Source organism: Ranitomeya imitator, chromosome 6 (genome assembly GCF_032444005.1).
Source record: "Ranitomeya imitator isolate aRanImi1 chromosome 6, aRanImi1.pri, whole genome shotgun sequence".
Taxonomy (NCBI): domain Eukaryota; kingdom Metazoa; phylum Chordata; class Amphibia; order Anura; family Dendrobatidae; genus Ranitomeya; species Ranitomeya imitator.
In genome coordinates this window covers 181,863,110-181,878,485 of record NC_091287.1, presented here as the reverse complement: position 1 = coordinate 181,878,485, position 15,376 = coordinate 181,863,110, and the positions used below count along the sequence as shown (strand labels likewise).

General features: G+C 43.0%; 1 protein-coding gene across 3 annotated transcripts in view; it reads right to left on the bottom strand.

The window, feature by feature from the left end:
• TNS3 (tensin 3) overlaps positions 1–15,376 on the bottom strand; it is a 515,174-nt gene that overhangs the window by 223,461 nt on the left and 276,337 nt on the right. For 2 of the 3 annotated variants that reach the window (XM_069730367.1, XM_069730368.1), the window contains exons 2-3: positions 8,033–8,144; positions 3,724–3,761 (exon numbers count right to left, since the gene is read on the bottom strand). In XM_069730367.1, coding sequence (XP_069586468.1) covers positions 3,724–3,761; positions 8,033–8,144 — 150 coding nt within the window. Of the gene's footprint in view, positions 1–3,723; positions 3,762–8,032; positions 8,147–15,376 lie in introns of those variants that run through there. The other variant, XM_069730369.1, reaches the window with a different exon arrangement.

Sequence of the window (15,376 nt, the reverse complement as noted above, 5' to 3'; positions counted from 1 at the left end):
TGATAAAAAAAATCAATTTGAAAATGAAGCCTGCACAGTAGCAGCTATCAGTGTATATAGAGGTGATCTGATAGCTGCTACTGCGCATGCGTTGGCGCCATCTTGGAGGAGGATTTTTTTTCTCTACAAAGATAGCACTGCTGGCACAAAAGCCGCTATCGGATAACTACTGCACAGGAAAAAATTTCAAAAATTTTTTTTTTTTATGTCAGGATAACATCAACCACATTATGTAAACTAGGGGGCAAGTCAGTGAGGAATCAGTGACCTGTCAGCAGTCTGCATTATGAATACCTAATCAGAGCCTCACATAAAGACCCCCTCTCCAGGCCCGCTCTCAAGCACGAGCATATCATTAACACAAAACTGAAAAAGATTAACAACAACCAGGAGATTGATCACCCCAGGTATCATTTTAATCAGTATAAGGGCGCTGACGGGACACTGTGTGCAGGTTACTGAGCACAATCCTGCTGACAGGTTCCCTTTAAACAACAGCTTAGGTCTTCCTTTTTTAAATAGTGAAGAAAAAACACTAGACAGTACTATAGAGCCGAGCACCATGGAAAACAGTTTTTCATGACCTGCCATAGTACTGAAAAAACACTGCATTGTAGGGAGGTCATGCAGGAACATGGAAACCACACATACTACTGAGCATCATTCCATTGCCTTGAGGCATTTCCACTGAAGTTGGATCAGCCTGTAATTTGATTTTCCACTTTGTTTTTGAGTATCATTTCAAATCCAGACCTCCATGGGATATTAATTTTGATTTACATTGATCATTTTTATGTTTTATTGTTCTCAACGCATTCCACTATGGAATGAATAAAGACTTGCAACTATAATATTTTATTCAGTGATATCTAGAATGTGTTATTTGAGTGTTACGTTTATTTTTTTGAGCAGTGTAGTTCCTGTCCTTAGTCCAGTTTATAACTGACAGCCAGAAGGAAAACATGTCATTTGGCATCTTCTAAACATCTTGTATGGCGATTGGAAACCTCCATAACAAGGGAAACACCTGGAGTCCATGGAAATATCGCCCTTGTTGTGAATAAATTGACAAAGCCCTACTAAACTGTGCACTATGTACATGACTATTCACAGCAGCACTCATTATTTGGAGTGCATGCATGAAAACTGAAGAAGACCATTGACCACCTTATCTCCCCTGACCATAACCTTACATACATCTTTTCACTTTTCCATCCTAGCTTACATGCTTGACAAATACCGTATATACTCGAGTATAAGCCGAGATTTTCAGCCCAAATTTTTGGGCTGAAAGTGCCCCTCTCGGCTTATACTCGAGTCAAGGTGGGCGGCAGGGTTGGCGGGTGAGGGCGCTGAGGCATACTTACCTGCTTCCAGCGATCCTGGCGCTCCCTCTGCCGTCCCACGGTCTTCGGTGCTGCAGTTCTTCCACTGTTCAGCGGTCACGTGGGACCGCTGATTAGAGAAATGAATAAGCGGCTCCACCTCCCATAGGGGTGGAGCCACATATTCATTTCTCTAATCAGCGGTGCCGGTGACCGCTGATAGAAGAAGAGGCTGCAGCACCGAAGACCAGCTGTCCGGGAGAAGGAGCCGGACGCCGGGACCAGGTAAGTATGTCATATTTACCTGTCCCCGTTCCAGCCGCCGGGCGCCGCTCAATCTTCCCGGCGTCTATCCGCTCTGACTGTGCAGGTCAGGGGGCGCGATGACTCATATAGTGTGCGCGGCGCCCTCTGCCTGATCAGTCAGTGCGGAGAGACGCCGGGACCGGACGCTGGGAGCTGCAAGCAAGAGAGGTGAGTATGGCGTTTTTTTTTTTTTTATTGCAGCAGCAGCAGTAGCAATGGCATCTGTGGAGCATCTATGGGGAAATAATGAACAGTGCAGAGCACTATATGGCAGCTATGGGGAAATATGAACAGTGCAGAGCACTATATGGGGCACAGCTATGGGGAAATATGAACGTGCAGAGCACTATATGGCAGAGCTATGGGGCAATATGAACGGTGCAGAGCACTATATGGCAGAGCTATGGGGCAATATGAACGGTGCAGAGCACTATATGGCAGAGCTATGGGGAAATATGAACGGTGCAGAGCACTATATGGCAGAGCTATGGGGCAATATGAACGGTGCAGAGCACTATATGGCAGAGCTATGGGGCAATATGAACGGTGCAGAGCACTATATGGCAGAGCTATGGGGCAATAATGAACGGTGCAGAGCACTATATGGCACAGCTATGGGGCAATAATGAACATGCAGAGCACTATATGGCACAGCTATGGGGCAAGAATTATCTATTTTTATTTTTGAAATTCACCGGTAAATGCTGCATTTCCACCCTAGGCTTATACTCGAGTCAATAAGTTTTCCCAGTTTTTTGTGGCAAAATTAGGGGGGTCGGCTTATACTCGGGTCGGCTTATACTCGAGTATATACGGTATATGGTCCTTATCGTACTTTTTTTTTTTTACTTAAAACCATCATAAGATACAATATATAAAATAAATACTGCATATACTCGAGTATAAGCCGAGATTTTCAGCCCATTTTTTTAGGCTGAAAGTGCCCCTCTCGGCTTATACTAGAGTCATTGTCCCAGGGGGTCGGCGGGGGAGGGGGAGTGGTAGCTGTCACATCATACTCACCTGCTCTCGGCGTGTCTCTGCATATCCCTGCTTCTCTGGCGCCCGCAGCTCTTCCTGTGTTCAGCGGTCACGTGGTACCGCTCATCAAAGTAATGAATATGGATGTGACTCCACTCCCATAGGGGTAGAGCGCATATTCATTACTTTAATGAACGGTACCAGTGACCACTTAACACAGGAACAAACTATCGGCGCCAGAGACCATCGCATCGGAGAAGCTGCCAGGGACCACGCTGGGAGGGTGAGTATAACGGGAGAGGGTGAGCCATGCGATATTCACCTGTCCCCGTTCCATCGCCGCGCGACGCTCCGTCTTCCGCTTCCTCTGGCTGTGACGTTCAGTCACTGCAGAGAGACAAAAGACAGAGCGGAGCGAGGTGGTGGAACGGGGACAGGTGAATATCGCAAGTGCCGGTGTTCCGGCCTGCTCAGGACAAAAGGGGAGTATGTCTTTTTTTTTTTACTGCAGCAGCAGCATATGGCGCAAATGTTTCTATGGAGCACCTTATGGGGCCATAATCAACCTTTATGCAGCATTATATGGGGCATGTTTTCTATGGAGCATCTTATGGGGCCATAATCAACCTTTGTGCAGCAGTATATGGGGCATATTTTATTATGGAGCATCTTTTGGAGCCCATTATGAACTTTAAGGAGCATTATATGGGGCGTATTTTGTATGAAGCATCTTATGGGGCCCATCATGAACTTTATGGAGCATTATATGGTGCTCCTGATTCAATATGGATATTCAAAAACATTTAACCTACTGATATCTCAATTAATTTTACTTTTATTGGTATCCATTTTTATTTTTGACATTTACCAGTAGCTGCTGCATTTCCCACCCTAGGCTTATACTCGAGTCATTAAGTTTTCCCAGGTTTTTGTGGCAAAATTAGGGGTCTCGGCTTATACTCGGGTCGGCTTATACTCTATATACGGTAATAGGAAGGCATTGTCTGGGCGTCTGGTGGTAAAGTGGCTGCAGCTGAGCGTTCTGCAAAGTCTGTAATTGAACCTCAGCTACGGATACATAGAGATGAACTATAAGTGCGTGCACACTTACCTTTACTTCACATCTCTTGTGACAGACATACTTGCACACTTAGAAGAAAATAAATATAATATTAGGTTAATATTGCTAGTTATTAAGAATAGACTACATTTTACAGTCTTACACTGCTTAGCCATCAGTCATTTTATAGAAGAAATCATTTTTTTAAGATTTCTCAACTTAATGCACTTTACCCATTATATTTGAGGCTGTCCATGACATATTTTGTAAATGCAGCCAACACTATAGTAGTCACAGCCAGTCTCCATTTATTTCCCAGTAGCTAATCCCATTACTGCTAGCCACATAACCTTCCCAACCAAACATTCCTCAGAAGTGGATGTGTGCAAGTAGTGGCCCAAGGCTGTGAGGCTAGTGATTGGCTGCAGTGGTCATGTGAGTAGGCAGCACATGATCAGCTAGATGAATCTCATGTCACACTGGCAGGGAGCATTATAGATAAAAAAAAAAAAAACAACACATTCCCAGCCTTTCTAAAAATAATTACGGTACATAATTAATACAAAAAAAAAAAAATTCTATCCCGGGCAACTCCTTTAATCATTTGATAATGACAAGCTGTGCATATTCTAAAAGACCATGTGGTGTAAGGGTGAATTACAGCTCTTTATCCCACATTCAGTAGTCTCGTTGGGGCTTACGTCTGAACCCCCCTCCCTCTACAAAACGCGATTCGGGCATATGCACCGACGGGGCCATTGATTAAAATGTTGCTGACATCATCAACGTGTTCTCTGTCGTGCCTCATTTTAGGATGTATACACCTACTGGACACTCGGCCCCAACGGGACCACTGAAAGTGGGGATGAACGCAATGTGAAAGGGGCCTAATGCGTCATAACTTTTTCACTCTTTGTGGTCAATGTAAATAGCCTCTTCAGAGGGAAGAGAATGGGAACTCCAGTGCCACTGATTGGAAGGAACAATTCTATAAGTCAATAATGAGCATTCTTGCAAACATCCAAAGACTAAAATCTTTCTAGATGCTAGCGCTGCTGAATGTTCCCAACAATTGTATCTAGTGTAGACAATCATGTGTGATCTAAAGTGTCAGGACACTAGGATGATACATTTCACATATATTGAATGGGGTTTTCTAGCACATGTATTATTCAAGCATTGGAAAGCTTATCAGAAATTAGAAAACGTCATAATTTACTTATTAAAAATCTGCTCTGTTCCTGAGCTATACATAAAAAAAACAGTTCAGTCAACTGAAATGTATGCAAATTGACCTTTTCTTTATTAGTGGAGGACAATAATACAAAAAATTAGGAGAATTATGCAAAAAAAAAATCATTAAAGGGGTGCGTAATATTAATAATGCATATACAGGAGATTATAAAGCTAGATACTCCAGACTGCACAGGTTATTTTTTATGTGTATATAGCATCACTAAAAGAGGTGACTAGCAGAACGAGTGGGAAGAAATATAAAAATACATCACCAGCCTAAGGTTCTATAAGGTAAGTATTGAACCCCCTAAATCAGTCACCGAGCACTGAACATTGCTTTGCTACTAGTACCCCGATTATCAAAAATGGAAAATTCTAGCCAGAATAACCATACAGTGTGATGAACCACCCCAACACACATTTCACCTAGCTTGATCACGAGGGAAATGTGGCTAGACCTGTATCTTGACGGTTTTTATAGTGGCAGCATTCCCCAAGAGCAGATACTAGTGCCTCCTACTTTTCCTAGCTGCCCACATAATGTGATCCAGACTATCTGGTATAAATCCTGTTGTGTCCTTTCAGTCACAAGATTGCCTATGGCAGCTCCTATTCCCAGGTTCGGCACCACTGCAGACTAGGACAAATGTTGTGGATAGCTTTTCCTATCTTGAGACTGCATAGTAGTCTCAGGAGGGTGCTTTGCAATTGGATTGTGCAGGCACTGAGAGTGGGAATACTTGAGTTAAGGTACCGTCACACTTAGCGACGCTGCAGCGATACAGACAACGATCCGGATCGCTGCAGCGTCGCTGTTTGGTCGCTGGAGAGCTGTCACACAGACCGCTCTCCAGCGACCAACGATGCCGGTAACCAGGGTAAACATCGGGTTACTAAGCGCAGGGCCGCGCTTAGTAACCCGATGTTTACCCTGGTTACCATCGTTAAAGTAAAAAAAACAACCACTACATACTTACCTACCGCTGTCTGTCCCCGGCGCTGTGCTTCTCTGCTCTGGCTGTGAGCGCCGGGCAGCCGGAAAGCAGAGCGGTGACATCACCGCTCTGCTTTCCGGCCGCTGTGCTCACAGCCAGAACAGAGAAGCACAGCGCCGGGGACAGACAGCGGTAGGTAAGTATGTAGTGGTTGTTTTTTTTACTTTAACGATGGTAACCAGGGTAAACATCGGGTTACTAAGCGTGGCCCTGCGCTTAGTAACCCAATGTTTACCCTGGTTACCAGCGAAGACATCGCTGAATCGGTGTCACACACGCCGATTCAGTGATGTCAGCGGGAGATCCAGCGACGAAACAAAGTTCTGGACTTTCTTCCCCGACCAGCGACATCACAGCAGGGGCCTGATCGCTGCTGCCTGTCACACTAGACGATATCGCTAGCCAGGATGCTGCAACGTCACGGATCGCTAGCGATATCGTCTAGTGTGACGGTACCTTTAGCAGGAAGATCAGAATGTAAACGATAACAGACCACAAGTGTGGCAGCAGGGTGCTAAATGGGAGTTAAATATTGAAAATAAAAATAACATGCATGTTTCGAGAATGATTGTACACAGCCTGATTTTTCTATTGTATTAAGCCCAGAAAACCCCTTAAATACACTGTAACAGACTAAAGGTACCGTTACACTAAACGATTTACCAACGATCACGACCAGCGATACGACCTGGCCGTGATTGTTGGTAAGTCGTTGTGTGGTCGCTGGAGAGCTGTCACACAGACAGCTCTCCAGCGACCAACGATGCCGAAGTCCCCGGGTAACCAGGGTAAACATCAGGTTACTAAGCGCAGGGCCGCGCTTAGTAACCCGATGTTTACCCTGGTTACCATTGTAAATGTAAAAAAAAAAAAAAAAAAACACACTACATACTTACATTCCGGTGTCTGTCACGTCCCCCGGCGTCAGCTTCCCTGCACTGTGTAAGCGCCGGCCGTAAAGCAGAGCGGTGACATCACCTCTGTGCTCTGCATTACGGCCGGCAGGCGCTGACAGTGCAGGGAAGCTGACGCCGGGGGACGTGACAGACACCGGAATGTAAGTATGTAGTGTTTTGTTTTTTTTTTTTTTTACATTTACAATGGTAACCAGGGTAAACATCGGGTTACTAAGCGCGGCCCTGCGCTTGTTTTTTTTTTACATTTACAATGGTAACCAGGGTAAACATCGGGTTACTAAGCGCAGCCCTGCGCTTAGTAACCCGATATTTACCCTGGTTACCAGTGAACACATCACTGGATCGGCGTCACACACGCCGATCCAGCGATGACAGCGGGTGATCAGCGACCAAATAAAGGTCCTGATCATTCGCAGTGACCAACGCTCACCCAGCAGGGGCCTGATCGTTGGTCGCTGTCACGCATAACGATTTCGTTAACAATATCGTTGCTACGTCACAAAAAGCAACGATATTGTTAACGAAATAGTTGTGTGTGACGGTACCTTTAGGGCTCAATTAGATAAGTCAATAATTGTGAAAGGGTATTTGTTAGAATGCTTGTGTTTGCCGATAATGGGCTTGTGTAAATAAGCTGGCAATCATCTGACACGTGAGCAAAATTCTCATTCTTCAGGTGATTGAATAGTTCATGTTGATAAAATCATTATTCTCACAAGCACATCATCCTGTCTAAACATGAGATGTGCTGTCGATAACCATGATATTCTATGAGCACAGAACAACCGCATCAGCAATTGTTCTGTGCACATAAAATTTGGGTGGGTCCTACAGTACTTAGAAGCCGATAGGCCGTCTTCTAAAGGCCATGGTCCGACAGTCTAATTGCAAAATCTGTACAACAAAAAGATTTGTACTCCTAAACTTTCCAGCTAACAGATGACTACGTAGAAAGGATCCCTTTAAATCAGGATCAAGCAATCAGTCGTAGTTAAACATAACTGAAAAATCATTGACTCCATTGTGGAATGCAGCTAAGATTCTTTAGTTATATATTGCCCACACAACACATATTGTGGAATGACAATTCTTCATTGTTCTCATTAATAGATCCCGTCGATCACATGTAGCCAGGCATATGCACACACGCTAGAAAGGGTTTTACTGCCTAATGAGAACGACTTTACAGGACAAACAAATGGTGATTAATACCTCGGCATGATATTCCCTGCTCACTCACAGGTTGCTTGCAGACTGAACAAGGCTTTGACTTCCTAGAATACTTCTGCTTAAAAGTGTGAGAGCTTGCAGCAATATCTTCTGGCTGCAAAACAAGACACAAACACAACACAATAGTTAATGCAAGCTTCTGAACGCAAGATAAATAATCATCTTAATAGAAAACTTACAAAGCTGGACTATTTGCAGAGATGCGTTGCAGTAAGGAACTTTGACAAAATGATTAGCACAAAAATTAACAAATTGAGACTTTGGCTTTCCAGAGGCCCCAACTTATAAATCATCCCATGCAATAAACAATATGGAGCAAGGATTTACAGTCTTGGAGGTGCGGGTATTTTTGGGCTATTCTAAGAAGCTCCTAGCCAGAGGAAAATTTAAAGATTTATAGCAAAATGAGCAGCACTATCCATTCTAGCCCAACTGGACAGCCCAAAATATTTAGGGTTTTTGTAAGAGTAGATACATTTATGAAGTCTCTTTTAAATCCTTCAGCACCCGTTCAATGGATTTGTCAGGCCCAATGTCAGAACCCCCTGCAACATGGGATTAGTGCCAGTAGCAGACTGCGCCTCAGTGTCCGTCTCCAGTAGGCGTATGCGCTCAAAAATTATGCACAGCAGAGCCTACGTTCGCTTTGTCGGAGACATTATAGGCTAGGCCCCCCTTTAGCGCATACGTCCAAATCCCGTTTTGCTGTGGTGGGGATTCAGACGAGAAGAGCTGGCAGGGCTGAAGATATAAAGAATATTGAACAGTATAACAAATAAGAAAACAATCTAAATAAACATTTCATATGTGCAGATTTCCAATACATATCAGATTACTTTCATTGACCTTCTTTCTCTGCAGATACGGGCTAAAGACCATTTAATTCAATTTACGCTCAGTCTGGTCTCTTACCCAGTGCAATTACCAGAATGAAGGGATTGTATTGTGATTGCACAGTGTGGACTTTAGCCCTGGTACATTACAACCACCCAGAGCAAAAAACACAATGCGATCACTCAGTTGACACAGAATTCCTCCCCTTACACGTCAAGCATGCAATCTGGTTATGCCACCGCATAGAACCAGAATAATAAGATAGGTTTTACAATTGTGTGAGGCTACAAAACGTCACTAACAATGGCAACGCTTCACAAAGGTACACAGTCCTGCAAGCAGAAAGCAGCTGCCTGAAAGACCAGGTTACAACTTACAATGTGGAAAAAAGATCGCTCAAAAGCTAACCGACATGGAGTCAGCGCACACCTCATCCTCGCCCCGGACACAGTCATTCTATTCAGGTGGGAGAGGCTAAAACGTTGGAATTAGGATTTTCAGCAGCACAGACCCGCTTTTCTATTTCTTCTTCATAGACACAGTGAAGTGCCCTACTCTGACCCTTACTTATATGAAGCCCAAAAAGAAAACTTCAATTAAGTGACAACTGAAAGGGTTCTTTATGATGAGCGAGGCCCCCTGGTTAGAAAACCTCTGGGAGTTTGGACTACACATGAATTTCAATCCTGCCGTGGCAAGAAGGGTCACTACAATAGATGGATATTCCGCAGCTTCAAGGAAAAAGTAATAAATCACAATTCCCTTCAGTTTCTCAATATTTAAAATAGCAACATACAAATAGCAATAAAGAGAACTGTATGTCACAAATGTAATTTTTGTAAACTAACTAAAAAAATTATTCAAGTCAGCACAAAATGTAAGCATTTCACAGATATATGACTGCATGCCATCAGTGCAATGTGATTACACGGAGTTACAGTGATGTAGTACAGACCCGAAAATGTGGCCATAGAAACCAGAGATGGTCACACACAGATTACACTGTTCTACATATTTTCAAAAGATGTCAGCTTCATGAAATGAGCCATTTCTTAATGATTTTAACTTCCTGAAATCAAATCGGATAACAAAAATTTTCATTTATTTAATAATCAAGTATTGCTTGCTGAATCTGCCGACTCTGATGAGACTTACTGCTATTTAGGCCATGTTCACACGTTGCGGATTTTACCGTGGATCCGCAGCGTTTTTGACGCTGCAGATCTGCAGCAGTTTCCCATGAGGTTTACAGTACCCTGTAAACCTATGGAAAACCCAATCCGCTGTGCACATGCTGCGGAAAAAAACGCGCAGAAACGCAGCATTGTTTTTTCTGCAGCATATATATTCTTTGTGCGGATCTGCAGCGTTTCTGCACGCATTGAATTGCATTGGGCACATCCGCAGCAAAACCGCAGATGTAAAAAAGATCTGCGGATGAAACGCTGCACATCGGGAGGAGGGAGTGTGTGGGCGGAGTCTGTGTGCATACGGGGTCTGCGGGCTGTCAGTGGGTCTGTGCGGGGCTGTCGGGGGTCTGCGTGTGTGCGTGTGTGTGTAGGCATCGTCTGATGGGACTACAAGTCCCATCAGGCTATGTCTGCTACAGTGACAGTGATTGACACATTAGCCAATGTTGGGACAGTAGTAGTCCCATCATCCGGCTAATGTGTTGAATGTAAAAAAAAAAATAACACATACAAACATACAGTACATACAACCTATAACAAGTACATACAACACATACAGACATACAGTACATATACACAACACAGAGTACATACTCACCATCACCTTGATCCCAGAAGCCCTTGCTCACCTGCAAAAAAATATTAAAATAATAAACAAACAATATACTCCCTGATCCGCAGAAATCCAATTAATACGAGTGTCCCACAACAATCTCCCGTGGAGAGCAGCTATATCAGCTGATGCGAATGCTCTCCAGGGGCTGTGACGATACAATGACGGAAAGTATCCTTCCACACTGTATCCCTCCGCCTGTGAGAAATAGTCCTTACTCTCATTTGTGGCACTGTTGTGTGGGAAAATTCCCACGCAGCTTTGCCATAAAGTGAGACCAATGAACTCAGGTAACCTCTTCAGTGATGCACTGCAGGAGCCATTGTCTCCTGTCAGTGTGTCACTGGGAGGCCCTATAGAGCAGTGACATCACCCGAAGTCACTATTCTATAGGGGAGATCGTCGTGGGACACTCGTTATTAATTGGACTACGGTGGAAAGTGAGTATACGGTTGGATAATTATTTTTAATTTTTTGCAGGCGATCGAGTATGGCAAGTATGGTGAAATTAAGAATATCAAAATACTTTTTTCTGGCTGTGTCTTTTTTTTTTTTTTATAATTCTTTCACTACTATAGGATTAGTAATGGATAGGCGTCTTATTGACGCCTCCCCATTGCTAACCGGGCTTAATGTCACCTTACATTAGCAAGGTGACATTAACCCCTTACAAACCATTGAGCGGGCACCATCTACTAGCAATACTATATAATACAGTTTCAATACATATGCTGGGGATCACCTACAGCATGTCAGCAACATGAACTAACATGAACTAGAAAAATTGAAGAAAAGGTACATGCACATAGCAAGGATCACCCAAACTAATCAAGATATCAAAAAAGCTTTATTACAGAACGAAAAGAGCACACATAAAAACAATTAAAAATCCTTAAAGGATGCTTTACGTCGATACAGATGCATAAATAAAGGGTAAAATACCCAAAAGAGGTATCCCTAGGCTGGATATAACAAGTATATACAGATTTACAGCAGCAGAGCACACATATACAGTAGGAGACATTGCTGAACACCAGATCACAGCATAATCAGCAATTTGAACTAGAGGTATATGGACAAACGGGTAGATACTGTCCCTCCTGAGCCTGCGTGTGTGGACAATGTGGCCTGCTATGTGCATGTACCTTTTCCTTAATTTTTCTAGTGAAATTAACCCCTTATTACCCCATATCCCACCGCTACAGGGGAGTGGGAAGAGAGGGGCTAAGTGCCGGAATTGGTGTATCTTACAGATGCGCCATTTCTGGGGCAGCTGGGGGCTGGTATTTGTAGCCGGGTGGGGGGGGGGGAAATATCCATGGCTCCTCTCTAGGCTATGATTATCAGCATGCAGCTGTCTGCGTAGCCTTTCTGACTATAAAATATAGGGGGACTCCACATGATTTTTTTGGGGGGTCCCCTATTTTAATAGCCAGTAAAGGCTACTCAGACAGCTGCGGGCTGATATTCATAGCCTAGGAAGGGGCAATGGGTATTACCCCCTTCCCAGGCTACAAATATTGGCCCCCGGCTTTCCCCCTCTGGCGCAGAAATTTGCCTTGGAGCCATTTTTTTCCCCGTTTTTTTTTTTTTTTTAATTAAACATGTTCATTAATCAACATTGGCCTTGCTATTATATATCTATGGATAAATCTATATATCTATACATGGATATCTATGGATATATCTATATATATAACTATGGCTATATCAATCTATAGATATATTTATAGATAGTTATATCTATAGATACATAGATATAACTATCTGGCTACTTTCACACATCAGGTTTTTGCCGTCAGACACAATCTGGCGAGTTTTGAAAGAAAAAAAGGATCCGTTTTTTTCTCAGAGTTGTATTAGCGCCGGATTGCGCCTAATGGCCACATGTTTCATCCGTTTTTTGCCGGATCCATCAAAAAAGCTGTTTCCGGAGGATGGAGAAATCTTACAGAGGAACGTTTTTTTTGTCCGGCGAAAAACGTATGAAACTGAGATGAGAAATGATGAATCCGGCCTCGGAATCCAGTTTTTCATGCACTTTTCCATTCAAATCATGCACATTTTCTGTTCGCTCTCTCTAAAAAACGGATCAGTTACATCAGTTTTTCACTAATTGCAACGGATCCGTTTTTTTTTTTTTTTCAAAAATTCGCCGGATCCTGCCTGACGGAAGAAAACTGGTGTGAAAGTAGCCTAACTATCCATATATCTATTTATACATATACAGTGGGGCAAAAAAGTATTTAGTCAGTCAGCAATAGTACAAGTTCCACCACTTAAAAAGATGAGAGGCGTCTGTAATTTACATCATAGGTAGACCTCAACTATGGGAGACAAACTGAGAAAAAAAAATCCAGAAAATCACATTGTCTGTTTTTTTTAACATTTTATTTGCATATTATGGTGGAAAATAAGTATTTGGTCAGAAACAAAATTTCATCTCAATACTTTGTAATATATCCTTTGTTGGCAATGAAGGGGGCCAACCGTTTTCTGTAAGTCTTCACAAGGTTGCCACACACTGTTGTTGGTATGTTGGCCCATTCCTCCATGCAGATCTCCTCTAGAGCAGTGATGTTTTTGGCTTTTCGCTTGGCAACACGGACTTTCAACTCCCTCCAAAGGTTTTCTATAGGGATGAGATCTGGAGACTGGCTAGGCCACTCCAGGACCTTGAAATGCTTCTTACGAAGCCACTCCTTCGTTGCCCTGGCGGTGTGCTTTGGATCATTGTCATGTTGAAAGACCCATCCACGTTTCATCTTCAATGCCCTTGCTGATGGAAGGAGGTTTGCACTCAAAATCTCACGATACATGGCCCCATTCATTCTTTCATGTACCCGGATCAGTCGTCCTGGCCCCTTTGCAGAGAAACAGCCCCAAAGCATGATGTTTCCACCACCATGCTTTACAGTAGGTATGGTGTTTGATGGATGCAACTCCGTATTCTTTTTCCTCCAAACACGACAAGTTGTGTTTCTACCAAACAGTTCCAGTTTGGTTTCATCAGACCATAGGACATTCTCCCAAAACTCCTCTGGATCATCCAAATGCTCTCTAGCAAACTTCAGACGGGCCCGGACATGTACTGGCTTAAGCAGTGGGACACGTCTGGCACTGCAGGATCTGAGTCCATGGTGGCGTAGTGTGTTACTTATGGTAGGCCTTTTTACATTGGTCCCAGCTCTCTGCAGTTCATTCAGTAGGTCCCCCCGCGTGGTTCTGGGATTTTTGCTCACCGTTCTTGTGATCATTCTGACCCCACGGGGTGGGATTTTGCGTGGAGCACCAGATCGAGGGAGATTATCAGTGGTCTTGTATGTCTTCCATTTTCTAATTATTGCTCCCACTGTTGATTTCTTCACTCCAAGCTGGTTGGCTATTGCAGATTCAGTCTTCCCAGCCTGGTGCAGGGCTACAATTTTGTTTCTGGTGTCCTTTGACAGCTCTTTGGTCTTCACCATAGTGGAGTTTGGAGTCAGACTGTTTGAGGGTGTGCACAGGTGTCTTTTTATACTGATAACAAGTTTAAACAGGTGCCATTACTACAGGTAATGAGTGGAGGAAAGAGGAGACTCTTAAAGAAGAAGTTACAGGTCTGTGAGAGCCAGAAATCTTGATTGTTTGTTTCTGACCAAATACTTATTTTCCACCATAATATGCAAAAAAAATGATAAAAAAAACAGACAATGTGATTTTCTGGATTTTTTTTCTCAGTTTGTCTCCCATAGTTGAGGTCTACCTATGATGTAAATTACAGACGCCTCTCATCTTTTTAAGTGGTGGAACTTGCACTATTGCTGACTGACTAAATACTTTTTTGCCCCACTGTATCTATAGATACATAGATCTATCTATAGATCTATCTATCTGTCTATCTACCTATCTGTGTGTAATGGAGTGTGGGTTGGACAAATGTAAAAGAGGAGGTCGGACAAGAAATGACATCACAATTTTTTTTTTTGCTCAATAATACATCTTTATTTCGCTTTCAAAAATGCATACAAAAACGCATAAAAAACGCACCAAAAATGCGCAAAAAACACATAAAAAAATGCACCTGCGTTTTCTGCCAAGAGATGCAGAATCAGCACAAAAAATTTCAGAGGCAAATCCGCAACGTGTGCACATAGCCTTAATGTGCAGAGGGAGGTCTCAACTTTCTACTAACGGCAGATGTTGGGGGAAACAGCGATTGGACTATTGGATTTAAAATGTAGCATTTTAGTTTAGAGAACCATGTAAGATGGGGAAAAGAAATAAAGAAGGCAGAAAATCACAAATGATATTATATGTCGCTAAAACAGGTAAACAAAGACATAAACAAAAGCCTAGACATTATTCTTTAATATGTAGCATAAAAGCAAAAAAATGATGGAGCACTATTTAAAAGGGAATCTGTCAGCATGATTTCTCGTGACAAACACAAATCTATCTATTTACTGTATATACAAGTATTTATATACAAGTACACATGTAGCTCTTCTGAACATAAGTTCAGCAATATCTTTAAAATGTCCAGTCTGTTCCTGCATTACTGGGAAATCAGCGTTGGAATTGATCTGCAATAGATATGGTAGATCGGAAGCCTCTGTCACTCCAGCTCTATTCCCTGCCCAGCGCAGCCTCCTTGTGCCTTAAGTCACACAGCATAGAGACTGTCAGTCAATCAGGAGAAGGAAACGC